Source organism: Ailuropoda melanoleuca, chromosome 3, assembly GCF_002007445.2.
Source record: "Ailuropoda melanoleuca isolate Jingjing chromosome 3, ASM200744v2, whole genome shotgun sequence".
NCBI classification, from domain to species: Eukaryota; Metazoa; Chordata; class Mammalia; order Carnivora; family Ursidae; genus Ailuropoda; species Ailuropoda melanoleuca.
This window is the reverse complement of record NC_048220.1, coordinates 35,863,445-35,890,090: the sequence shown is the minus strand read 5'-3', so window position 1 is coordinate 35,890,090 and position 26,646 is coordinate 35,863,445. Positions and strand designations below refer to the sequence as shown.

The 26,646-nt window shown below is 36.2% G+C and overlaps 1 protein-coding gene across 5 annotated transcripts in view; it reads right to left on the bottom strand.

Annotated features, from left to right (window-relative positions):
• The window catches only part of DDX4 (DEAD-box helicase 4), an 86,662-nt gene that overhangs the window by 22,442 nt on the left and 37,574 nt on the right, over nucleotides 1-26,646 (bottom strand). For 3 of the 5 annotated variants that reach the window (XM_019808842.2, XM_019808843.2, XM_002928075.4), the window contains 9 exons: nucleotides 23,920-23,979; nucleotides 13,952-14,053; nucleotides 12,895-12,975; nucleotides 4,927-4,974; nucleotides 2,948-2,995; nucleotides 2,794-2,841; nucleotides 2,428-2,570; nucleotides 1,637-1,789; nucleotides 184-338 (listed from right to left, as the gene is read on the bottom strand). In XM_019808842.2, coding sequence (XP_019664401.1) covers nucleotides 184-338; nucleotides 1,637-1,789; nucleotides 2,428-2,570; nucleotides 2,794-2,841; nucleotides 2,948-2,995; nucleotides 4,927-4,974; nucleotides 12,895-12,975; nucleotides 13,952-14,053; nucleotides 23,920-23,979 — 838 coding nt within the window. The remainder of the gene's footprint in view (nucleotides 1-183; nucleotides 339-1,636; nucleotides 1,790-2,427; nucleotides 2,571-2,793; nucleotides 2,842-2,947; nucleotides 2,996-4,926; nucleotides 4,975-12,894; nucleotides 12,976-13,951; nucleotides 14,054-23,919; nucleotides 23,980-26,646) is intronic. The other 2 variants (XM_019808844.2, XM_034656249.1) reach the window with 2 other exon arrangements.

Genomic DNA, 26,646 nt, shown 5'->3' with positions numbered 1-26,646 from the left:
TGCTTCTTTTTTAAAAATAAGCATGTTTATTTTAAAAATAAAAATAAACAGGGATTCCACAAAGATTATGAAAAAGTACACTTCAATCAAATACATTAATTACATGACTGAACTGAGTTCTTCCCAAAATAAAAAAATCTCTGAAGAAAAACTTGTTTTGAGTGGCATTCCAGATGTACATACCCAAAAGAAAACTTTCTGGCTTCCAGATAGATCTGATTGATCAATTCTCGAGTTGGTGCTACAATAATACACTCTGGTTCCTGCAGCTCTTTAAAACGACTGGCTGTTATTCCATCACGCATCATATGTGCCAAAATTGGCAAGAGAAATGCTGCCTAGAAGTTGAATTACATAATTTACAAATTTATAATACATCATCTTTCTCCCTGCAGAAATAAATCTATTTTTATTCCCTTACAGCTTCTAGATTCTTCTTCCATCTTACTGGTAAATTTAAGATGAGAGAGGAAAACAATTTTTATTTCAGTGAGTTTTTAACACTTCAACTTTTGATAGATATCTTTCAGTTATTTAAAAAGCATACCCATGAATTCTAAATAATTGACATTAACTTATTTATAGAGGGTAATGTATACATAACCTGATGTAAATCACTGCATTTAGCCATTAGCCATTACTAAATGAATGCATGACAAAAGTGGTGCACAAAGAGCAAAAAGTGGGAAATCATTCATTTGGATTACTCACCCTTAGTGAAGTTAATGTGGCAAGAGAAATTTTGTGCTACACTTTTCTCAATAAGCAAATCCGACAGTAAAATCTACCTCCAAAATTATGTATTAGAGGCTGCTGTATTATACAACTCATTTATTATCCCTTCAATTCTACTACCAGAGGCTGATTAAAGCTAAAATAGCATGAACCACAATTCCTTGATTCAGAAAGGATAGCCTTTAAGGCTCATCTCAGGGAATCCTCTTTAACAGACAGATCCCAGAAGTAAGTCCTAAGATCAACCCGATCTCATCAGTTCTTTTTAGATAGCATAACCTGAAGTTACTTCATATTAAAGACCAGGTACAACACATATTGCTATTTCTCATTCTTTTGACTCCAAAATTTTATCAGCTTTATTATGCAACTTATTGTCTCTCTTTCTCTGCTTTTTATAACCTCTGGTGCTTTGACCCTCAATCATTTTGTTTTATTTTATGGGGGGGGAGGGGCAAAGACAGAGGGAGAGAAAGAAACCCAAGCAGGTTCCATGCCCAGCACAGAGCTTGATGAGGGGCTCAATCTCACAACTGTGAGATCATGACCTGAGCCCAAATCAAGAGTCAGACACTTAACTGACTGAGCTACCCAGGCACCCCTCAACCATTTTGTTTTAGATACTACCATCTTCCAGAAGGAAGTGAACAGTCTTAAAATGAATTAAACATCCATGAACTGCAACACTTACTCTAGAAATGGTTCAAAATTTTCTTCAGAAGTATAAAAACCCCAATAAAGCCAGAATTCAGAAGCAAAAAAATGTGTGTTTTTAACAGTTCACTGAAATCATCAACCTTCCATCCAACAAAAAAGACTCAAACTACTTGAGAAGAACTAAAGTTCAAAAACTATTAATAATTTGAATATGGGGCAGAATACACGCGGGAAAAGGACTTACAGTCTTTCCAGACCCTGTCTGAGCACAAGCCATCAAATCTCGTCCTGCTAGTATAATAGGAATACTGTATTTCTGCACAGGAGTAAGCTTAGTATAACCAGCTTTAGCAATGTTGTTATTCAGTGTCTGACAGAGATTAGCTTCCTCAAAAGTCTAAAAAAAGGGGGAAGGGTATTATTAAATTCCATACATCATATGCAGATCATTCCATAAACATATTTCATTTGAGTTAGTCTCAAGTTTTTGTTAATTCTACTTTATATATAAAGTTACTTTACCATGCCCCCACTCAAAAGTACTATCAACAGCCTGTATATTATTACTTGACTGAATTAAAGAGCATTCCCTATAGACACTAGTTCTAAAAACATTTTCTTCTGGCCCCTTAAAACCTGTAAAATATAAATATCCTGATCAGTAACAATGGCTCATTAACAACAGAGGACCGGAGGTGCCCCCCGCTCCTTAAAATATCATTCTCCTAAGACAGACTTTCTCACATACTTAGGAAGAAGAAATCTTCAATCCCTAGGAAAAATATCCTTTTTATTAAATTTAAATGAAGTTCTCATCCTAGTTTGGGAATGTGGGGATGAAATTTAATACTCTTTCAACATAGCCATTAATTCTATGAGTAGTATATGGTAGATATGGTTCTCAATTTCTAACCTCAACCATTACATGCTAAAAATGAAATTTTTGTATTCTGTTATATCAACCTGCGGAAATGTACCATATATTTTACAAACAAAGTTTGCTACAGTCAATACAGAAATAATTATTACACTGACCAGAATTGCTGGTGGTGCATCATGTCCAGATACTTCCACAAGAATAGTATCATATTTGTCAAAGTTTATGCCTGTCTGATAATGTGCAAAGATGGAATCCTCATCCTCAGGTGGAGGAGGCGGTATGTAGGTCACCTTTGGTCCTTAGAATTCAAATAAAAGATAGAGCTTACATTACAAGGACCAGAAGAAAAGTAAGAGGGAAAACAAAAACTGAAAATCAAATTTTAAGTACTGAAGAACTTCCCACTGTTTACCATTAAAGTTTTCACTTCAAATTTAAAAAAAAGGTTAACTCTGCTCTTATTTTTCATTTTTATTAAAATGCAACAGACGTTCATGTGGCTCACACAAAAATTAATATACCTTGAATATCACCACTTTCTCCTCCTTCGGCTTCTGACTTCCAAGAATCTTAAAGGGAATCAAACCCCAAAAAAAAAGATAAATATTTTTTTAATTGAGGGGTTTAAGAACTTTCACTATGAAAATCAAATACCTTATCTAACGTAAAACTTACTTTTTCCAGAGCCTGTTACTACTTCTTCATTTAAACCTTTGTAACCACCTAATTAAAGAAATCCATACTGATAATTAGTCAAGATAACAAGGCTGTGCACATCTTTATTTTCATTGCTTGTCTTCAAAAAGAACAAGTTCTAAAAATAGACATCTTTAAAGTCCTTCATACAAATAAGACAATTAAGACAGAATCCTTAACAATTCTAAGTTTAATATTCAAAATGCTGATTTTATGTAGATGATACTGTTTTATGTTATCAGTTTTTGTTTAACTGTTCAGTCCCTTTCCTAGTTCCTATATTCCTCAGCAAAGAAATGTATTTTCTAAAATGAACTAAAAGTCCATCTGTATTCGGGTATCCCCAGTACCATTCCCAAGTTGTATGATTCAGCAGGACCCACCATATAGTCATACTCACAGCTATGATTTATTACAGTGAAATGACAGAAAGCATCAGCAAAGGGAAAAGGTGCATGGGGCAAAGTCCAGAGATAACCAGACACGAGCTTCCACGAGTCCTCTCCCACTGGTGTCACATAGGATACACTTAATTTCCCTAGCAACACTTTGTGACATGTTGGAAATGTTGCTAATTAGAGACTCAGTACCCACAGTTTTTATTAGAGGCTGAAAATGTAGCCACTTTCTGCCTGCCACATACCAATACTCCAGACTCCCAAAAGAAAAGCTGGTATTAAAACTACAGTGTTGTAAAAACACTCCAGGCACAGTAAGCCATCCTTAAACTAGTTAGGGTGGTGAGAAACCTCTCCAAATCCAATCTCCCAGATGCCAGGAAAAAAACAATCTGGTAAGCAGGACATTCAAAGAATAGCAATCAGGCCTGTCATTTTAACTCTTTTCCATACACTATCTTCATGGTTTTAAGTAACTAGTCCTCTATTGCGCCACTTTCCGGTACTACCACAAAAAATAATAAGGTCTTCATTAGATTTGAAAATCTAACTAGATACATTTTCACATGTAAGCTCTCTTTCTTGTCCTGAATGTCCACAGGTCTTCATTTTTTTTTTTTAAAGATTTCATTTATTTATTTGACAGAGAGACAGCCAGTGAGAGGGGGAACACAAGCAGGGGGAGTGGGAGAGGAAGAAGCAGGCTCCCAGAGGATGAGCCTGACGTGGGGCCCGATCCCAGAACGCTGGGATCACGCCCTGAGCCAAAGGCAGACGCTTAACGACTGAGCCACCCAGGCGCCCCTGTCCACAGGTCTTCAAATCCTTTACCCAACAAGATTTGAGCATTTGTAGATATGGTTTAAATAACCATTAAGAACCTCTTTCTATAATGAAAAATCTGAGAATCAAGGGGGGTAAACAGGGGCAGTTCAAAGGAGTTGTCTCTTCAAATGCTCTCAGACTACTAATGATCACTTGGATTTTTCAGAGACATCAAAAAAGTTTTATTATTTTCCTAGTGTGAAAAGCATTTTAACTTTTATATTATGACATTTAAATATTTATAACTCTGAAAAAAAATTTTCATACAAAATTTTCGTACAAAATTTTCATACAAAATCATGTGTATTGAACTTTCTTTATGCCTTATACCAAATCAAATAAATATCTCATAAGAAAAAAACATACGGTTTTTATATAAGAACATATACACATAGACATATTTCAATCTTCAACATCTGCACAGTATCCCACTTCAGGGTGATATGATTTACTAAACCATTATTTATTGATGAATTTTAGTTTCTTTTTAGTTTTTATTTATTATAAATGAAGCTTCAATGAACACCCTTGTGCATAGATTCAGCAAATACATCTATGATATATAATTCCTACAATGGAACTGTTACACTGAGGAGTATTAAATATCTCTCCAAAACAGTTTGAGCATATTTCTATTCCTCAAAATGTATAAAAGCAGTAACAGTTACCTTTAATTTCAAAAATGAAATTTGGATTACTATTAACTATTTATAGGTAAACCAAGTAAGAACTCACCTCGTCCACTTCCACTGCCACTTCTGCTTTGGTAAGTATCACCATTACCTGTAATGCATTTTTTTTTTTTTGCAGATTATTTAGAGAAAATTCAGCTCACCTTTTTTTTTTTTTTTTAAAACACAGGTCTCCTCCTTGAACACATAAACCATATAGCTATTTCGATTCAAATACTGAGCGCTAAGGGTTCCTGGTCCCTTCATCCACCCATCTGTTAATTCTACATTTAATTTAAATCTTTTCCTCATTTGAACATTTCGTTTAAAGACTTCCCTTTTTTTTGAAAGAGAGTTTTAGATTTACAGAAAAATTGAAGGAAAGGAACAGAGATTTCCCATACACCATCTCTTGCCCCCACATTTGAACAGCCACCCCCGTTATCAATATCACCCATTAGTGTAGTACATTTGTTACAACTGATGAACCTCAGCTGACATGACATAATCAAAGTTTACATTAGGGCTCACTCTTGGTGGTGTACATTCTATGGGTTTGGACAAATATAAAATGACATGTATCCACCATTAATGTAACACACAAAGTATTTTCGCTGTCCTAAAAAAATACTCCATGCTATTCATCCCTCCCCCCAGCAACCACTGATCTTTTTACCCCTCTCCAGAGTTGTTTCTTTTCCACATTGGCTTCTTTCACTTAGTAATAGGCATTTAGGGTTCCTCCTTACCTTTTCATAGTTTGATAGCTCATTTCCTTTTGGTGTTCAATGATATTCTATTGTCTAGATATACCAGTTTATGCACATTTTTATCAATAATTTTGGGGTTTTTAGAGAACCCAGAAATGGACCCTTGGCTCTTTGGGCAACTAATCTTTGATAAAGCAGGAAAAAACATCCAGTGGAAAAAAGACAGTCTCTTCAATAAATGGTGCTGGGAAAATTGGACAGCTACATGCAAAAGAATGAAACTTGACCACTCTCTCACACCATACACAAAGATAAACTGCAAATGGATGAAAGACCTCAGTGTGAGACAGGTATCCATCAAAATCCTAGAGGAGAGCATAGGCAGCAACCTCTACAACATCGGCCACAGCAACCTTTTTCATGACGCATCTCCAAAGGCAAGAGAAACAAAAGATAAAATGAACTTGTGGGACCTTCATCAAGATAAAAAGCTTCTGCACAGCCAAGGAAACAGTCAAAAAAAACTAAAAGGCAACCCACAGAATGGGAGAAGATATTTGCAAATGACACTACAGATAAAAGACTAGTATCCAAGATCTACAAAAAACTTCTCAAACTCAATACACAAGAAACAAATAAACAAATCATAAAATGGGCAGAAGATATGAACAGACACTTTTCCAATGAAGACATACAAATGGCTAACAGACACATGAAAAAATGTTCAAAATCATTAGCCATCAGGGAAATTCAAATCAAAACCACACTGAGATACCACCTTACGCCAGTTAGAATGGCAAAAATTGACAAGGCAAGAAACAACAACTGTTGGAGAGGATGTGGAGAAAGGAGATCCCTCCTATGTTGTTGGTGGAAATGCAAGTTGGTACAGCCACTCTGGAAAACAGTGTGGAGGTCCCTTAAAAAGTTAAAAATTGAACTACCCTATGACCCAGCCATTGCACTACTGGGTGTTTACCCCAAAGATACAGACGTAGTAAAGAGAAGGGCCATATGCACCCCAATGTTCATAGCTGCATTGTCCACAATAGCCAAATCATGGAAGGAGCCGAGATGCCCTTCAACAGATGACTGGATTAAGAAGCTGTGGTCCATATATACAATGGAATATTACTCAGCTATCAGAAAGAACGAATTCTCAACATTTGCTGCAACATGGACGGCACTGGAGGAGATAATGCTAAGTGAAATAAGTCAAGCAGAGAAAGACAATTATCATATGATTTCTCTCATCTATGGAACATAAGAACTAGGATGATCGGTAGGGGAAGAAAGGGATAAAGAAAAGGGGGGTAATCAGAAGGGGGAATGAAGCATGAGAGACTATGGACTCTGAGAAACAAACTGAGGGCTTCAGAGAGGAAGGGAGTGGGGAAATGGGGATAGGCTGGTGATGGGTAGTAAGGAGGGCACGTGTCGCATGGTACACTGGGTGTTATACACAACCAATGAATCACGGAACTTTACATCAAAAACCAGGGATGTACTGTATGGTGGCTAACATAATATAATAAAAAATATTATTATAATATAAAATAATAATAATTTTGGGTTTTTTTTCATTTTCTCCTCAAATCCCCTAACTCAGAGTTCTTTCTTTGAAACCACTACAAACTTCATTTTCCTTCCTCCAATTAAAGCTATACCTTATGCCTCAAATTAACTGATAGATAAGAGGGAAGAAATAATTCACAGCGCACAAATATTCTAAGGTAGGAAAAGCTGCCCATGTATTTTTGCCTGCAGATCTAAAAAGCAGAGAAAGAGGGGAGTTAAGATGGCGGAGGAGTAGGGGACCCCTTTTTCAGCCGGTCCCCTGAGTTGAGCTGGATAGGTACCAGACCAGCAGGAATATCCACGGAATCAGCCTGAGACGCAGGAAGATACATCTGGATCTCTACAAATGAACATCTCCAGCGCTGAGTATTGAGGTACGAAGCAGGGAGCCATGAAACCGCGCACAGATATCGGAAGATAAACAGAAGGGGGAGGGAGCCACCGTGTCAGGGTGCCGGGAAGCAGTAGCCACCTGCATGGGGGAGCGGACGGACCGTGGACCCACACGCTTGAGACAACAGACTGAGAACGGGAGCTCCAGGAGCGCGCGGGGAGTGGCTGGCGGCTGGTGGGCCACTTGCACGGGGGAGCATGCGGATTCGCGGACGGCACCCGCAAGACAGCAGACTAAGAACGGGAGCTCCAGGAGCACGCGCGCAGGGCGGCTGGCGGCTGGCGGGCCACCTGCACCGGGGAGCAGGCGGACCGANGACCCGCACTCTGGAAACAGCAGACTGAGTCCGTGAGCTGGGAGCGTGCGCCACCAAGCATCTCACGGAGCTCCAGAGCTCCGGTGTGCTCACATGATCCAAGCTGAGACGTGGAGCTCCGGGAGCTTGCGCGGGGCAGCTGGAGGCTGGAGGGCCACCTGCACAGGGGAGCAGGCAGACTTGCGGTCAGCACCCTTGAGATACCAGACTGAGACCGGGAGCTCCGGGAGCCCGCGTGGGGCGGCTGGCAACTAGCGGCTGGCGGGGTTGGAAACACAAAGGACAGAGACGTGCCGGCCCTGGAAGTGAGGGCTGGGACGCCGGGTGTGGGGCGCACAGCCCGGGATGCTGCAGGGTTGAGCAGCACCAACAGAAACAGAGTTAAAGTGGCCAGAACATCAGTGGAGAACGATCCGCGATCCCTCTGTTCTGAGACAGAGGCTGAATTTCAGCCGCTGCTGCTCTCTCAGAAGAGGCATAGCAAACCGCCAGGGAAAGCCGCCAGAGAACAAAAGCCCGGAAATACCGGCTCACAGGGTGCCCATCCCCATCCCCCCTCGCAAGGGACACAGAGACTCTACCCAAACAGGGTTTCCTGAGTACCGGCCAGCAGGCCCCTCCCCCAGAAGGCAGGCTGAAAAATCAAGAAGCCCACAACACGGAGCGCCTGAGTGGCATNATTTGCTGTCTACAAGAGACTCATTTTGAACCCAAAGATGCATTCAGACTTAGAGTAAGGGGATGGAGTACCATCTTCCACGCAAATGGACCTCAAAAGAAAGCTGGAGTAGCAATTCTCATATCAGATAGACTGGATTTTAAACTAGAGGCCATAGAGAGAGATACAGAAGGGCACTATATTATTCTTAAAGGAAGTATTCAACAAGTGGATATGACAATTATTAATATATATGCCCCCAACAGGGGAGCAGCAAGATACACAAGCCAACTCTTAACCAAAATAAAGAGACATATAGATAAGAACACAGTAATAGTAGGGGACCTCAACACCCCACTATCAGAAATAGACAGAACACCCTGGCAAAAACTAAGCAAAGAATCAAAGGCTTTGAATGCCATACTCGACGAGTTGGACCTCATAGATATATATAGAACACTACACCCCAGAACCAAAGAATACTCATTCTATTCAAATGCCCATGGAACATTCTCAAGAATAGATCATGCTCTGGGACACAAAACAGGTCTCAGCCAATACCAAAAGATTGAAATTATCCCCTGCATATTCTCAGACCACAACGCTCTGAAATTGGAACTCAACCACAAGGAAAAACCTGGAAGAAACTCAAACACTTGGAGGCTAAGAACCATCCTGCTCAAGAATGACTCGATAAACCAGGAAATCAAAAAACAAATTAAACAATTTATGGAGACCAACGAGAATGAATACACAACGGTCCAAAACCTATGGGATACTGCAAAGGCAGTCCTAAGGGGGAAATACATAGCCATCCAAGCCTCACTCAAAAGAATAGAAAAATCTAAAATGCAGTTTCTATATTCTCACCTCAAGAAACTGGAACAGCAACAGAGGGACAGGCCTAACCCACTGACAAGGAAGGAGTTGACCAAGATTAGAGCAGAAATCAATGAATTAGAGACCAGAACCACAGTAGAGCAGATCAACAGGACTAGAAGCTGGTTCTTTGAGAGAATCCATAAAATTGATAGACCACTGGCAAAACTTGTCCAAAAACAAAGAGAAAGGACTGAGATTATTAAAATTATGACTGAAAAGGGAGAGGTCACGACCAGCACCATTGAAATTGCAAGGATTATTAGAAACTTTTATCAACAGCTATATGCCAAAAAACTAAACAATCTGGAAGAGATGGAGGCCTTCCTGGAAACCTATAAACTACCAAGACTGAAACAGGAAGAAATAGATTTCTTAAATAGGCCAATTAACTATGAAGAAATTGAGTCAGTGATAAACAACCTTCCAAATAATAAAACTCCAGGCCCAGACGGTTTTCCTGGGGAATTCTACCAAACATTCAAAGAAGAAATAATACCTATTCTCCTAAAGCTATTTCAAAAAATAGAAACAGAAGGAAAGCTACCAAACTCATTCTATGAGGCTAATATTACCTTGATCCCCAAACCAGGCAAAGACCCCCTCAAAAAGGAGAATTACAGACCGATTTCTCTAATGAATATGGATGCCAAAATCCTCAACAAGATCCTTGCTAATAGAATCCAACAGTACATTAAAAGGATTATCCATCATGACCAAGTGGGATTCATACCTGGGATGCAAGCATGGTTCAACACTCGCAAATCAATCAATGTGATACATCATATCAACAAGAAAAGACTCAAGAACCATATGATCCTCTCAATTGATGCAGAAAAAGCATTTGACAAAATACAGCATCCTTTCCTGATTAAAACCCTTCAGAGTGTAGGAATAGAGGGTACATTTCTCAATCTCATAAAAGCCATCTATGAAAAGCCTACTGCAAGCATTATTCTCAATGGGGAAAAGCTGGAAGCCTTTCCCTTAAGATCAGGAACACGACAAGGATGCCCACTCTCGCCACTATTATTCAACATAGTACTAGAAGTCCTTGCAACAGCAATCAGAAGACAAAAAGGGATCAAAGGTATCCAAATCGGCAAAGAAGAAGTCAAACTGTCTCTCTTTGCAGATGACATGATACTCTATATGGAAAACCCAAAGGAATCCACTCCCAAACTATTAGAAGTTATAGAACAATTCAGTAAGGTGGCAGGATACAAAATCAATGCCCAGAAATCAGTTGCATTTCTATACACGAATAACGAGACTGAAGAAAGAGAAATTAGGGAATCCATCCCATTTACAATAACACCAAAAACCATGCGTTACCTTGGAATTAACTTAACCAGAGACGTAAAGGACCTATATGCTAGAAACTATAGATCACTTTTGAAAGATATTGAGGAAGACATAAAAAGATGGAAAAATATTCCATGCTCATGGATTGGAAGAATTAACATAGTTAAAATGTCCATACTACCCAGAGCAATCTACACTTTCAATGCTATCCCGATCAAAATACCGAGGACATTTTTCAAAGAACTGGAACAAATAGTCCTTAAATTTGTATGGAACCAGAAAAGGCCCCGAATCTCCAAGGAACTGTTGAAAAGGAAAAACAAAGCTGGGGGCATCACAATGCCGGATTTCGAGCTGTACTACAAAGCTGTGATCACAAAGACAGCATGGTACTGGCACAAAAACAGACACATCGACCAATGGAACAGAATAGAGAACCCAGAAATGGACCCTCGGCTCTTTGGGCAACTAATCTTTGATAAAGCAGGAAAAAACATCCGGTGGAAAAAAGACAGTCTCTTCAATAAATGGTGCTGGGAAAATTGGACAGCTACATGCAAAAGAATGAAACTTGACCACTCTCTCACACCATACACAAAAATAAACTCCAAATGGATGAAAGACCTCAATGTGAGACAGGAATCCATCAAAATTCTAGAGGAGAACATAGGCAACAACTTCTATGACATCGGCCAGAGCAACCTTTTTCACGACACATCTCCAAAGGCAAGAGAAATAAAAGATAAAATGAACTTATGGGACTTTATCAGGATAAAGAGCTTCTGCACAGCCAAGGAAACAGTCAAAAAAACTAAGAGACAGCCCACGGAATGGGAGAATATATTTGCAAAGGACACCACAGATAAAGGACTGGTATCCAAGATCTACAAAGAACTTCTCAAACTCAATACACGAGAAACAAATAAACAAATCATAAAATGGGCAGAAGATATGAACAGACACTTTTCCAATGAAGACATACAAATGGCTAACAGACACATGAAAAAATGTTCAAAATCATTAGCCATCAGGGAAATTCAAATCAAAACCACACTGAGATACCACCTTACGCCAGTTAGAATGGCAAAGATAGACAAGGCAAGAAACAACAATTGTTGGAGAGGATGTGGAGAAAGGGGATCCCTCCTACATTGTTGGTGGGAATGCAAGTTGGTACAGCCACTCTGGAAAACAGTGTGGAGGTCCCTTAAAAAGTTAAAAATTGAACTACCCTATGACCCAGCCATTGCACTACTGGGTGTTTACCCCAAAGATACAGACGTAGTAAAGAGAAGGGCCATATGCACCCCAATGTTCATAGCTGCATTGTCCACAATAGCCAAATCATGGAAGGAGCCGAGATGCCCTTCAACAGATGACTGGATTAAGAAGCTGTGGTCCATATATACAATGGAATATTACTCAGCTATCAGAAAGAACGAATTCTCAACATTTGCTGCAACATGGACGGCACTGGAGGAGATAATGCTAAGTGAAATAAGTCAAGCAGAGAAAGACAATTATCATATGATTTCTCTCATCTATGGAACATAAGAACTAGGATGATCGGTAGGGGAAGAAAGGGATAAAGAAAAGGGGGGTAATCAGAAGGGGGAATGAAACATGAGAGACTATGGACTATGAGAAGCAAACTGAAGACTTCAGAGGGGAGGGGGTGGGGGAATGGGATAGACTGGTGATGGGTAGTAAGGAGGGCACGTATTGCATGGTGCACTGGGTGTTATACGCAACTAATGAAGCATCGAACTTTGCATCGGAATCCGGGGATGTACTGTATGGTGACTAATATAATATAATAATAAAATAAATTTAAAAAAAAAAAGCAGAGAAAATCATGACCTAACCTAGTATACTTAAATGTATCTATTAGGTTACTAATTACAGAGCTAAAAGCATATATGAATTCTTAACATTCAGTAAGAAATTCTATTTCTGGGGTGCCTGGGTGGAACATTTGCCTTCCTCTCAGGTCATGATCCCAGAGTCCTGGGATCCAGCCCATAATGGGCTCTGTGCTCAGCAGGGAGTCTGCTTCTCTCTCTGCCCTTCCCCCCCTCATGCTTACAGTCTGTCTCTTTCTCTCTATCTCTCTCTCTTTCTGAAAAAAATAAATTAAATCTTTAAAAGGAAGGAAGGAAGGGGGGGAGAAAGGAAGAAATTCTATTTCTCACCTGCGCCACTTAGTGCTGGTCTTCTAGAACCAAAAAGGCCACCAGTGCGCTGTGTCCCCTCATCTTGTTCATATTCACCATCTATATTTATGCATAATAAAATGAGATTGTTATTTCTAAAAGGTTTTAAAATCGTACAGTAAAGAGAAGAAAATCAAGTCATAGTGCCAGAAGTTAAAGATGTGAGGCAAAATGGTTAAAATTTTAAAGGAATCACAACGAGCATTTTTCTAAGTACCATACAAAGGATTTCTCCACAAATTATTTCCTTCAATTACAAATTACTTCCTCAAAGTTTTTATTTTATTAACATTATTTTATAAAAGTAGTTAGGGCCAATGCTATGTTAAAATATCATATAAGCAAAAGTTAAATGACCTCCAAAACGTAAACTGTTACTGTTCCAGAAACTTCACATTGCTTAATCTCATTACTTATTCTCCAGCATAGCAATCCCTTGCTCCCACTGTTGCCAAATCAAACCTTCCAAGTCCTGAACAACAACCCCTAAACCCCTACACTTTTTTAAAAGTGACAATTCATTAATCTCCTACACATTTATTAAGTCATTATTACAAATTTAATTTTAACTTCCACAACCACTAATCCATCCTCCTCCGTTAAGAGACAAATGCAATCCAACAGTGACTTCTGATGTTAATACCCCTAGCTCCAAGAAATGATGGCTGGAGTAATTTAAGGTAGAAAGCCACATTAGTGAAAGAAAGTATAATGGGGGGCTAGAACCTTGGAGAAGGCCACCTCTTTCTAGGTTGGCTATCATTACCAAGGCTCTAAAACACTTAGAATTATTAAATAAGATTAAAGAGCTGAGTCACACAAACGTCTAGAAAGATTCATATATTCCAACTAACACGTATGCAAGTAGATTATGTGTCTAAAAAATAATGTTATATGCAATTTAGGTGATTATGTAGCAGTCACTCTGCTAAGCTATTCTTCACATAATCCTCTCAACAACCTTATGTATTAAGAAAGAAATGATGAAAAATAAAACCTAACAGATAAAGCACACCATTTGCGATTCACTACTAACTTGGACTTCCTAGACCAAATCCTCCACGGCAACCTCGGAAACTACCTCTTCCACCTCTTCTGGATGACCCTGAAGCTTCTGAATCATTTCCATCTTGATAGCCTATAATATTAAAACACACACACACAAGAACAATACAAAACAACAACAAAAAATCTTGGAGAAATGGTGGCCAAATTTAATTTAAGCCTTGCATAATTCAATGACTTTAAATATTTTAAGACAATAACAGTTACTAAAAAGAAATGCCATATTTGACCTATAAATGTTCAACTTTACTAACATAAACAGACATAGCTACAATTAAAAAAAAACTGCTTGCTTTGAGAATCAAAACTAAAAATGACTTGGGCTTGCTGGCTGGCTTAGTTGGTAGAATACGTGACTCTTGGTTTCAGGGTCCTGAGTTCAAGACCACATTGGCAGTAGAGTTTACTTAAAAAAAAAAAAAACTAAAAATGACTAAAAGGAAAAAGTGTCACTTGTAAAACAATAAGTGTTGCCACAACCTCATCATTAACAAGATTTCAACAATGCAGAAAAAGATTAGATAAATCTAGGCCTATATTTGTTCCTTACAGAAAAGTAAAACATTTTACTCAAAGCACAGACATATAGCTATATATGAAGTCTGATTTCTTGCTATAGATAATGTGTTAATTCAATTGAATACCAAAAATCAGAATTAACAGTTCAAGTAAAATTTGATCCTAGAGCAGAATGAGATCAATTCAAAACCAAATGTCAACTGCGCAGAAAATAAAGAAATTGAGATTTAGTTTATGAACTTGCCACTATTTACAAACCCAAAGAAACTGACCAATAAAGGTAAAAATTCTCCATGTATTTCTTGATATTGAATTATATGGGTTTTCAAAACCTATTTATAAAATAGGGCAGACTTAGTTCAAGGTGGATTCAGAGTTATAAATCTACAACCTAAAACCTACAGATCCTCAATCTGGCAATAATCTATCAATAATTACATTTACATTTCAGTTCTAAATTATTTATTTGTGCCTCTTTATTTTTGAATAAGCCTTGCTGGGGTTTATCTCTTTTAAAGAAACAGTTTATCTTTTTGATCTGCTTCTTTTTAAGGCGTGTTACTTTGGTGTGTGCACATGAATAAACAAAATATACAAAACTTATATATACAAGTTTAAATATAATAAAATGAGAACCTATGGTCCCAGCTTAAAACTAAGAATGTTCCCAATATACCTCTGGAGCCCGTGGGTAGTCTTTTGCCCTGTAAACCCCCCCCTTCTCAATAAATATCCTGAATTGTTTTTCATTTCCTTGCTCTTACTTTAATATTTTAAAATTAAATTTTAAATTCTTTAAAATTAAAATTTTACCAACTATGTACATAACTTTTTGCAACGTATTGTTTAGTTGTGTTTGAGCTTTATGTAACAGAATCATATAGAATATATTCTTTGTTTCTTTAATCCACCTTTGTTTCTATTGATGTGTGAAAATGTACTTCACTTTTACTGCTGAATAACATTCCACTGTATGTTTCATTTATGTCTATTATCTTTTTAACTTCCTTCTACTGAGTTTTTACTTAAGTTGAACGCTGAGCTCGCTAATTTCTTTTCTACTCCATACATTTAAGAGTATAGCTTTATTATTTTGTTATATTTTATTATTGCTACCAGAATTTTAATTCATAAATTGATAAATTCAGTTTCTAAACCGCAAGGGTTAGGCTTTTTGTTACAGATTTCTACTTTCATGAAACTTTAACAACAGGACATAGTTTGTGATAAATTCTACGGTGTATTTTGGGACTTCCTTTTGGCCTTAATAAATGGTAAAATTGTGTGTATTTTCTATGTGCTGTAAAGGAATGTGTAATTTATAATATGGGGCATATTATTCCAAACAGAAATATTAAATCAAGCTTAATAACTGGTATTCAAAACTTCTATAGTCTCCACGGTCTTAATCATTTCTGGTCTGTTCATTCTATCAGTTCTAAGGGGAAAATGGTTTAAACCTAGGATTAGTGGGGGGCGCCTGAGTGGCTCAGTGGTTCAGCATCTGCCTTCAGCTCTGGTCATGATCTCAGGGTCCTGTGATCAAGGCCCATGTCTCCCTGCTCAGCGGGGAGCCTGCTTCTCGCTCTCCCTCTGCCCACCCTCTGCTCATGATCTCTCTCTCTCGCTAATAAATAAACATTGGGAAAAAAACAAAAACAAAAACAACCCTAGGATTAGTGGCTTAACTAGAATTTGCAATTTTTTCCATGTAATTATGTCTACTTTTGCCTTACTTAAGAATATACTGTTAGATTTCGAACCATGTTCCAAACTGTAATACCTTCCCAGTGAAAATTACTTTTATCATTAAGTATTTCTTTATTCCTGCTTTATTCCTGCTTATTTCTTTATATCTGCTTTAGAGTCTATTTTGTATCCTATACTTCTTTTGGGGTTAATATTGAGCTGACATTTTCTCTATTTTCAACTCTGCATTGAAATACGTTTACTGTTTACATATATCACGATTACTAATTATCAATTTCCTACTTCTATCATTCTATTTTGTCTGTTCCCTTCCCTGAGTTTTTTCAATTTTTTGTTTTCCTCTCTGTCCTTCTATTGATCTCCCAAACACTGCATTTTATGCTTTTACTGATATCCTTCAATTTCAGCATGAATATTTAAGAAATATTTATTTTCATCTTTGTCCCCTCCTCAAAGTCCTAGCCTTTTATCCTATTGGATTTCCTCCACTAGTAAGTTATACATTATATATCCTTTTTCTTATTATCCTTCAATTTTACCATTTTTAACAAATTCTGAAATTAGTTTCAATCTGTTCTCTTTCTTACTGAGCTGACAAAGAACTTAAGACTTTTCATTTGCTAGTATTTTAGTTCTTTCTTATTTCTAAAACCCCTAAATTAGTGACATTATTACTATCTTCTACAGTCAATACTTATTTAGGTTTACCAATATGTTTGAGAATTTTAAAATGTGTATTTATTTAGTTTTTTCTCATCATTGCTTCCTACTTCTTTCTTGTTGCATTCAGTTTCCTTCTTGCTAATATACAAGATTCAGTAGTTCTTTCCTCAGTGGCCTAACAGTACTCAACACCATCTTTATCTGAATGATTTTATTTCTCTCTGACACCTAAATTATCTGGATATAGCAGTTTTGATTCAGAACTATTCTTTCCCAGGATTCTACGTTCTACTCTATTATGTTCTCTACCTTTATTGAAAAAAAAAAAAAGTTCTGCTGTCAAACTTTTGTCCTTTTACAGGTGAATCTTTTTTCTCTGTTAGCTCTGAATATTTTTATCTCCATAATTTTGCAATGTCAATACACATATAAGAGTGTGAAATTTTTTTAATTTGCTCAAGATTCTTGTACCTTCTTAAATCTGGAAAAGTTTCTCAACTATTCTCTGAATAGTCTTCTTTTCCTTCCCTCTCCTCCTTCCATTTTCTCTGTACTCTTCTCAGGAGATATTTAGACATATGTTGGAACAACAGAGCTTCTTATTTTATCTTCCGTGACTGTTAAATGCTTTCATGTTTTCCATTCCCAAATTTAGAGAATTTCCTCAGATCTATCTTTGGATTTGTTTATTCTACTCATCTTTGTTTAATCTGTTTAATCTGTTCATTATGTTTTCAATCACTACTGCTTTCTGTAAATTCAATTTGGTTCCTTTTCAAAACTAGCTTCTCTACTGAGCAAATGACTACACAATGACTCAGTACCTCCAGTATCTATAGCTTATTAATCTCATTCACAGGAGAAATACAAACATTTAAATGAACATGCTCTTTTTTTCCCCACAGCTGATGCCAATTTCCAGTTATATAAGGAGTATAATAACTAGAGATGAAAAGAACATGGAAGTTATACAGAATTAAAAGTCTGAATAACTTTCTTGTTAGAAGGCAGGGATAGAAACTCTATGCATCCTACATGGTGTTAAAAATAATTGCCCACAGGGGCGCCTGGGTGGCAGAGCGGTTAAGCGTCTGCCTTCGGCTCAGGGTGTGATCCTGGCGTTATGGGATCGAGCCCCACGTCAGGTTCGTCTGCTATGAGCCTGCTTCTTCCTCTCCCACTCCCCCTGCTGTGTTCCCTCTCTCGCTGGCTGTCTCTATCTCTGTCTTATAAATAAATAAAAAATCTTTAAAAAAAAAATAATTGCCCACAATAGCTAAATCGTGGAAGGAGCCGAGATGCCCTTCAACAGATGACTGGATTAAAAGGTGTGGTCCATATATACAATGGAATATTACTCAGCCATCAAAAAGAACAATTTCTCAACATTTGCTGCAACATGGACGGGACTGGAGGAGATAATGCTAAGCGAAATAAGTCAAGCAGAGAAAGACAATTATCATATGGTTTCACTCATTTATGGAACATAAGAGGTAGGAAGATCGGTAGAAGAAAGGGAAGAAGAAAGGGGGGGAGTAAACAGAAGGGGGAACGAAGCATGAGAGACTATGGACTCTGAGAAACTGAGGGCTTCAGAAGAGAGGTGGTGGGGGAGTGGGATATTAAGGAGGGCACGTATTGCATGGTGCACTGGTGTTATACGCAAGTAATGAATCATGGAACTTTACATCAAAAACCAGGGATGTACTGTACAGTGACTAACATAATATAATAAAAAATATTATTAAAAAATAATAATTTGTTTTTAAATAAATAGGTTAAAAGGTAAGTAAAAACACTACAAAAGTTAAAATGAATGAACTAGATCTATACTTTCAACATATAAATCTTTAAAAACATGAATAAAAAAGTCACAAAAAGGGGGGAGTGCCTGGCTGGCTGAGTCGGTAGAGCATGCAACTCTTGACCTTGGAGTTTTAAGTCTGAGCACTCCAATGGGTGTAGGGATTACTTAAAAATAAAAATTTTTTTAAATCACAAAAAGATAGGTATAATAAACTTTTATAAAAGTATGAATAGGAAGTATACAGTACATATCAATGTTAAAAAAAAGTTACCTCAGGAAAAAGGATATATAAAATACAAAAGGAAGATTAGTCTTCTAACAATTATGTAATTTTTTTCTATATTTGAAGTATACATGACAAAATGTTCCTGTTAAATCCAGATAGTGGTATACAAGTCGTATACAAGTGGTATATATTTTGTGCTGGGGCACCTGGGTGGCTCAGTCAGTTAAGTGTCTGCCTTCGGTTAATTAAGGTCATGATCCCAGGGTCCTGGGATCAGCTCCACATGGGGCTCCCTGCTCGGCTGGGAGTCTGCTTCTCCCTCTCCCTCTGCCACTCCCCCGCTTCTGTTCTCCCACTCTGTCTCTCTGATTCTATGTCAAATAAATAAAATCTTAAAAAAAAAAAAGAACATTCTGTGCTTTTCTGAGTTTTTGAAATATTTCAAAATTTACCACTTTAAATGTCACTTTTCATAAAATAACATTAACATATTTTTAAAGGTGACGTTAGTCCTTCCATGAATTCTGCATTTCATAAGGGACAGCTGACAATCTCTTGCAGCCTTTTAAAGATGTCTGGTAAAATCTTTAGAAAAAAGTAAGTTTATTAATCATTTAAATTTTGTGTAAAAGAAACATGAACATCTTTTCTTCATTTAAAAAGTACTTACCATAAATTTAGCGAGGTCACTCAACCTTCAATATACAAAATTCAACTGTATTTCTATATACTAGCAAACAAAATGAAAACTTTTAAATGATGGATCACTGACATCAGCAAAAATGGCAAAGTACGAAACTCCAAATTCTGCTACTCCAAAAAAAAAAAAAAACCGCACAAAAACTGTCAGGATTAACATTTTCTAAAATGGAAATAAATCAAACTTGCAGTAACCCAGAGAATATTTTTTTAAGCTGATCCTTAGTAAGAACAGTGAACTCTGTGGTATATTTCAACTTACTTCAGTCCCATCTCCTGGCAATTCCACTTCTAGGCATATATTCAAAAGATGCAAAGACAAGGACTCAAACAAATAAATACGAATGTTCATAGAAGCATTATTTACAGTAGACAAAATAAGTAAAAACCCAAATATTCATCAATAGACGAATGGATAAAATGTGGTGTTATACATACAATGGATAATTATTCAGCCATAAAAAGAAATGTACTTTGTTCACATACATGCTAGAACATGAACGAACACTGAAAACATTAAGCTAAGTGAATTAAGCCAGACACAAAAGGGCAAATGTTGTATGATTCCACTTGTATGAAATATCTAGAACAGAGGCAAATTCATAGAGAATATAGAATAGAGTTTACCAGGAACTTGGGGGGAGAAGATAAGGGTACGTACTATATAATGGATATAGATTTTTGCTTAGGTTTCTGCTTTCAATTTTGGAAACGGATAGTGGTGACAATTGTGTAACACTGTAAATGTACTTAATGCCACTTAATTATACAGTTAAATATAATTAAAATGGCAGATTTTATGTCCTAGGTATTTTACCACAAAAAAAAAGAGTGGAAAATTTCTCAAATTTGATGAAAAATATAAATTCACACATCCCAGAAGCTTAACCAACAACCAGTAGGATAAATTTAAAGAGATTTACAACTATACCCTATCAATATAAAACAAGAACAAAAGGTGCTAGGACAACTACATATTCACATGCAAAAGAATTAAGTTGGATTCCTCCCTCACACCATACAAAAAGAACTCAAAACGGATCAAAGAGGAAAACAATAAAATTATTAGAAGGAAACACAGGTGAAAATCTGCATGACCTTTTAACAGACAAATGTTTTCTAGATATGACACCAAAAACACAACCAACAAACAAAAAAACATATAAACCAGACAGCACCAAAATTTAAAACTTCTGTGCTTCAGAGGACACCATCAAGAAAATAAAAAGGTAACACAAAGGGAATATATCTGCAAATTGTCTATCCGATAGCACATGTAACAAGACACAAAGAATTCTTTAAACAATAAAAAGACAAACCAGTTTTTTTAAATAAGCAAATAGACCTTTCTCCAAAAAGGATATACAAACAGCCAATACACACAGGAAACCTGCTCAACATAACAGCCATCAGGAAACCACAATCAAAATGACAATGAGATACCATTTAAATTTTGTGTACAAACATCACAACCACCAAGAAGACACACAGTAACAAAGATTGGAAAGAATACTGAGAAAATGGGACACTCATGCATCGTTGGAAGGAATATAAATTGGTATGGCTGCTCTTGAAAACAATTTGACAGTTTCACTCCTAGGTATATACACCAGAAAAATTAAAACATATGTTCACATAAAACTTGTACACAAAGGTTAATAGCAGTATTAGTCATAATAGCCCAAAAGTAGAAACAACCCAGTAATCAATCAAGTGATGAATAAAAAGAATGTGGTACAGCCACACAGTGAAAAATTACTCAGCCATTACAAGTAACTAAGTACCATCACATGCTACAGCATGGACAAACTGTGAGAAGCTCATCCTAAGTGAAAGAACACACAAAAGACCACACATTACACAATTCCATTTATATGAAATGTCCTGAATCAGCAAACCCATAACTACAGAAAGTCAATTAATGATTGCCAAAGGATGGAGATAAGAGGGAAGTGGGACTGACTGCTAATAGGCCCAGGGTTTTGAGGGGGAACAAAGAAAATGTTCGGGAATTAAATAGCGATGACGGGCATACAATATAGTGAGTATATTTAAAACTACTTAAGTATATACTCTAAAATGGTGAAACATATGTTACATGGAGTATTAGATAAATAAAAAACATATGCATCACAAAATATCAAATACTAATGTAAAGAAAGATGTGTAATGACTCTAGTGAAAACTGCAAAACAGGGGCACCTGGGTGGCACAGCGGTTGGGCGTCTGCCTTTGGCTCAGGGAGTGATTCCGGCGTTATGGGATCGAGCCCCACATCAGGCTCCTCTGCTAGGAGCCTGCTTCTTCCTCTCCCACCCCCCCTGCTTGTGTTCCCTCTCTCGCTGGCTGTCTCTATCTCTGTTGAATAAATAAATAAATTCTTTAAAAAAAAAAAAAAAGAAAAAAAAAGAAAACTGCAAAACATAGCTAGGAAAAACTAAAGACCTACTTAAATGGGGATTGAAAGGCTTGATACTGTAAAAATGGTCATTCTCCTCAAAATCAAGCAATCCCCAAAATAACCCATTAGGTTTTTTCCAGGAAATTGATAAACTGATTCTAAAAATCACATACAAATGCAAAGAACTAAGAATAACCCAGATAATACTGAAGAAAAATGAACTTGGAAGACTTACACTACCAGATATTAGGATCTATTATGAAACTGCACAAATTAGGCTATATAGCAAAGGTACAAAAATAAAGAAACTGACCAGTGGAAAGGAATCATGTCCAGGAACAGTTCCACATATATACTGTTACTTGATTTAGGACAAAGAAGTCCTTGTAGTGTAGAGTGGAAGGAAAAGTCTTCCACTAAGTGATAAGGAATCAACTGGGCACTCCTACGGGGAAAAAAATGTACCATGATCCCTAACTTACGTCATATACAAAAATAAAGCCCAGATGAATTACAATCTGAATGTGCACACTAAAAAGATAAAATTTTAAAAGAAAAATAGAAGGGACTATCTTCATGACTTTAGAAGAAGCAGAGACTCCCAATATAAATGTCATCCAGGAGTTATTTTTCCTATTCGTGCAAATTTTCTCTAAGTTTTAAATTATTTGCCAATGAAAAGGTAAAAATAGACACCTAACAGAAAAGATGGTGAAAGAACTGAATCAGCACTACACAAAAGATGATGTACAAATGGCCAGTAAACTTATGAAGCACTGGACATTTCATTAGTCCATCAAGGAAAGACAAATTAAAAACACAATAAGATATACCACCACACACTCAGCAGAATGGTTAAAGAAAAAGAAAATAACCAGACATTGATGAGGATGTAGGAGTATACCTTAGTATATCTATCTTGAAAACATTTCACAATAGCTATTAAAGCAAAAAATATACAAAATCTATGAGGCATCATTTCTACTTCTGAATATGCGTGAACAGCACCAAAAGAAATGTACTAGAATGTCCACAGCAGCAGCTTCAAAATAGCCTAAAGCTGGAAGACATCCAAACAGCATTATTAGCATAACAGTAGAACCAAAGAACCTATATAGCAATGGTAGTGATCTACAACTGCAACCAACACTATGAATGCATCTCACAAATACACTGAACAGAAGATGGACACAAAAGAGTATGTTGCATGATTCCATTTATATCAAGTACAAAAAACAGAGAAAATTAACCTATGTTGCTCAAAGTCAGATAACAAGTTAACCATGGGAAGGGAGGGTTGCCAGTGAAAGAAAATGAGCATAAAAGGGACTTCTGGAGGTGCCAGTAATTTCTATTTCTTGATCTGGATGCTTGTGAACACAATAAACTCAGGTGTTGAGTTCAGTTAGTGAAAAATCATTGAGCTATACAGGTACAACATATGCACATGTCTGGTGCTATATCAAGTCATATTTCAATATATACTTATATGCTTCTATTTATGCACATATATTTTTTATTTACTGAGTGATCGCCATGAGCAAATTTCCTACCTTCAAATGTGTACAACTAAAGAGAACACCAATCAGGGATATGCAAAAATGACTGTTTGCCTGCTAGTTACCCTGTATTAGTCAATAAGCCAGGATCAAGCACATAGAGCTGCAACCGGCTTGTGACTGCCCCACTTAAATATGAATTAGATTAAATTAAATTAAATTAAATTAATCTCTCCCACATATCCAAATATTCTATTCAGAGACAAAGACATCCCAGTTCATAGATACTGTGACTGACCAGAACTCACAGTCCCTATTCTGTACTTCACAGCACATTCTGGAGATCTTTGGGGGAAAAAAAATCCCACGACATTAGAAAGTGTAAGTACAAATCATTCCAAAATGTGGTCCTTACCGCCTCTCTTGGAAAACCCTCTGCTCCGTGTTCGATTACCTTCACAGTCATTATTAGATTCTTGAATAAAAATTTAACATGTGAATAGCATCTAAATAATTAACTTCATAGTTGTAATATCTAAAGAATAGCACTATCACAGGATAAATTAGTGAGAAAAATAAGTATTTTCACAGTAAAAAATATGAACATTTTAATTCTTGAAATAATTTTAACAACAGAAATATAAAGACACTATTCATTCAAATCCCTATACAAATCATTTAACATACCTAAATGTTAAGTGTATAACTGAGAACTTGCTATTTCCCAAGAGCTAAGCACAAGCCAAAAAATAAGAATTTCGTCCATACTGGTATGACTAAAAATGGTTTCAGAAATATCTAAACTATTAAAGTAGTCAAGTGATTCTTAAATGTAGGCTATTGGTCACTAGAAATACATGACTATTCTTCTTATAATACTGTCAATATTTCTGTAATTTGCCTTTCTTACTATATCTCAGACATTAGTGGTTTTTTTTTAACATACGCAAATTTTTCCCCAATCATCCTAATGAAACAATTGGGGAATATCTTAGCTTTTCTGCTTTTAACGATGTTATCAAGTAATATTACCAGTTTCTCAACAGCAGAATGAGAATCACTACACTGAAGGCTGCCTAGGAATTAGTTGGAAAGTTTGTTAAAAATAAATTCCTAGGAAAAAAATTAAATAAATAAATTAATTAATTCCTAGAATCCACCCCAGAGATGTTCATTTTAAAAGTATAGAGTGAGAGCAACAAATGAATAATTTTTCAAAATTTAAAAAAGTCACTAATATGACTTAAAGTAATAACTTTAAGCTTTCTAGAGGATTCCAACAAAGCCACATTTGGGAAATACAGAAATGATTTCAAGAGACCTTTGTACATGTCATTAAATGTTTAAAATCTGAGAACTTTAAGTCATAGTAATGATATCAAGTGGCTATACAGCTTAGAAGCTATAAGTTCCTGTGCAAAATGACTAATCTCCTTAACAACTAATTTTGTTTTATAAGAAATAACCCAGAACTCTTATTGCAGGCTCCTACTTGAAATGAAGTCAACAACTACTAAATATTCCTAAAGAGCCATCTAATATTAAGACAACTTTCTGGGAAGCAGGATTTAATACTACAAAGGAGCTTAACAGGAAGGAAAGAAGTCTGAAAAGAAGGTTGGCCGGCCCTGGAATAATGAGGACAACTAACATTTATTGCCTTATGTAAAAAAAAAAACCTATAAATTAATTTGAGACCTGACAAGGCCAAAGAGATCTCACAATATCTTTGTCCAGTTTTCCCCCTAAAACAAACCTATATTTTGACCACACTGGGAATTAAAATAGGCTAATGACATTGGGAAAAGTTGGGTGAAGAGCACAATTACATTAGGAGAGGAGTGAAGGAAACTCTCTGTACTATTTTTCTAACTTATAATGAGTCTTAGAGTATTTCAAAATATAGTTATCGAAAAAAATTATCTGTAAAGTTAGGAAATAAAGGCAAGCACCAACAAAAAAGAGATATTATCCCAAGATAAGCTACAACCATATTATATTATTACATAAAAATTAATTACAGAGAATATATAAAATATATATAACATGTATAAATATTTAAAATATAAACATAAATAACAATATGATACATTAATTATATATAGTATGTAAATATATTAGATATCTAATATAAATATATATTCATATAAATATATATTACCTAAAATTACTCATAATTAATAGTAATAACAACACATATAGAATTCAGTATAGTCTAGCACTGTTCTAAATGAGTAATACGTACTTTTTAAATCTTCACAAAAACCTAGTGAATTGGGTATTATCCTCTTTTATAAATAGAAAAAATGAAATACAGAAGTTAAATATGTTTTTTCAAGATAATACAACTAAGAGGAGAAGACTCTGGGTCTCAAACCTACAATGTCCAAATCCAAAACCAACAGTCCTTATCACTAACTATACTAGATGGAGAAAACTAGACTGCAGGAAAGATAACAACCACAAAAGACGCTATTTGAGTGCAGAATAAAAGCTTCTATCCTGATATCACAATCTGTTCCTGCGCTTGCCAATAACGATTTTAAGAATACAAGAATTCAATCCATATATATATAGAAATATATATATGTATATAGAAAATAGACCAAGGGAAGAAATTAAACCATTTTGGGGGAGAGGTCTCTCAGGATGCCATGAGAAACTAGAATCTGTGCTCAAAAGTGCTCTGGTCTACCAGTGATAAGAGTCAAGTGGGGAAGAAGGTCTAGGCTAAGTGAAAATGATCTTGAATATTCACTGATTTTAAAAAGGGAGATTAGGTAAAATAGAAATGGAAAAGAAAAAAATCGTAATTTTTTTCCTTCTGTTAAAAATTTGTTCTATGTTATGTACATTTTCATTTGAGTAAAATGAAAAAAGTGTAGAAAATCAGGGAGAATGAGACTGACAATAACTTAGGGAAACAGTTTTATTAGATATATTAAAACCCCAAATAATTCAACCCCAAATAATTCAAAGGGTTTTAGGTGATCAGTTGAGGCTTGGTTTTGATTTTGAGAATCACTGTTAAAAGTATAATGAGATCAAGACTCAAATATTTAATAAAGATAGATGGCATTTACTGTTTACCATGAATGTGTCTGGTATTAAACTTCATATTTTCATACACGTTTTCCTTAAG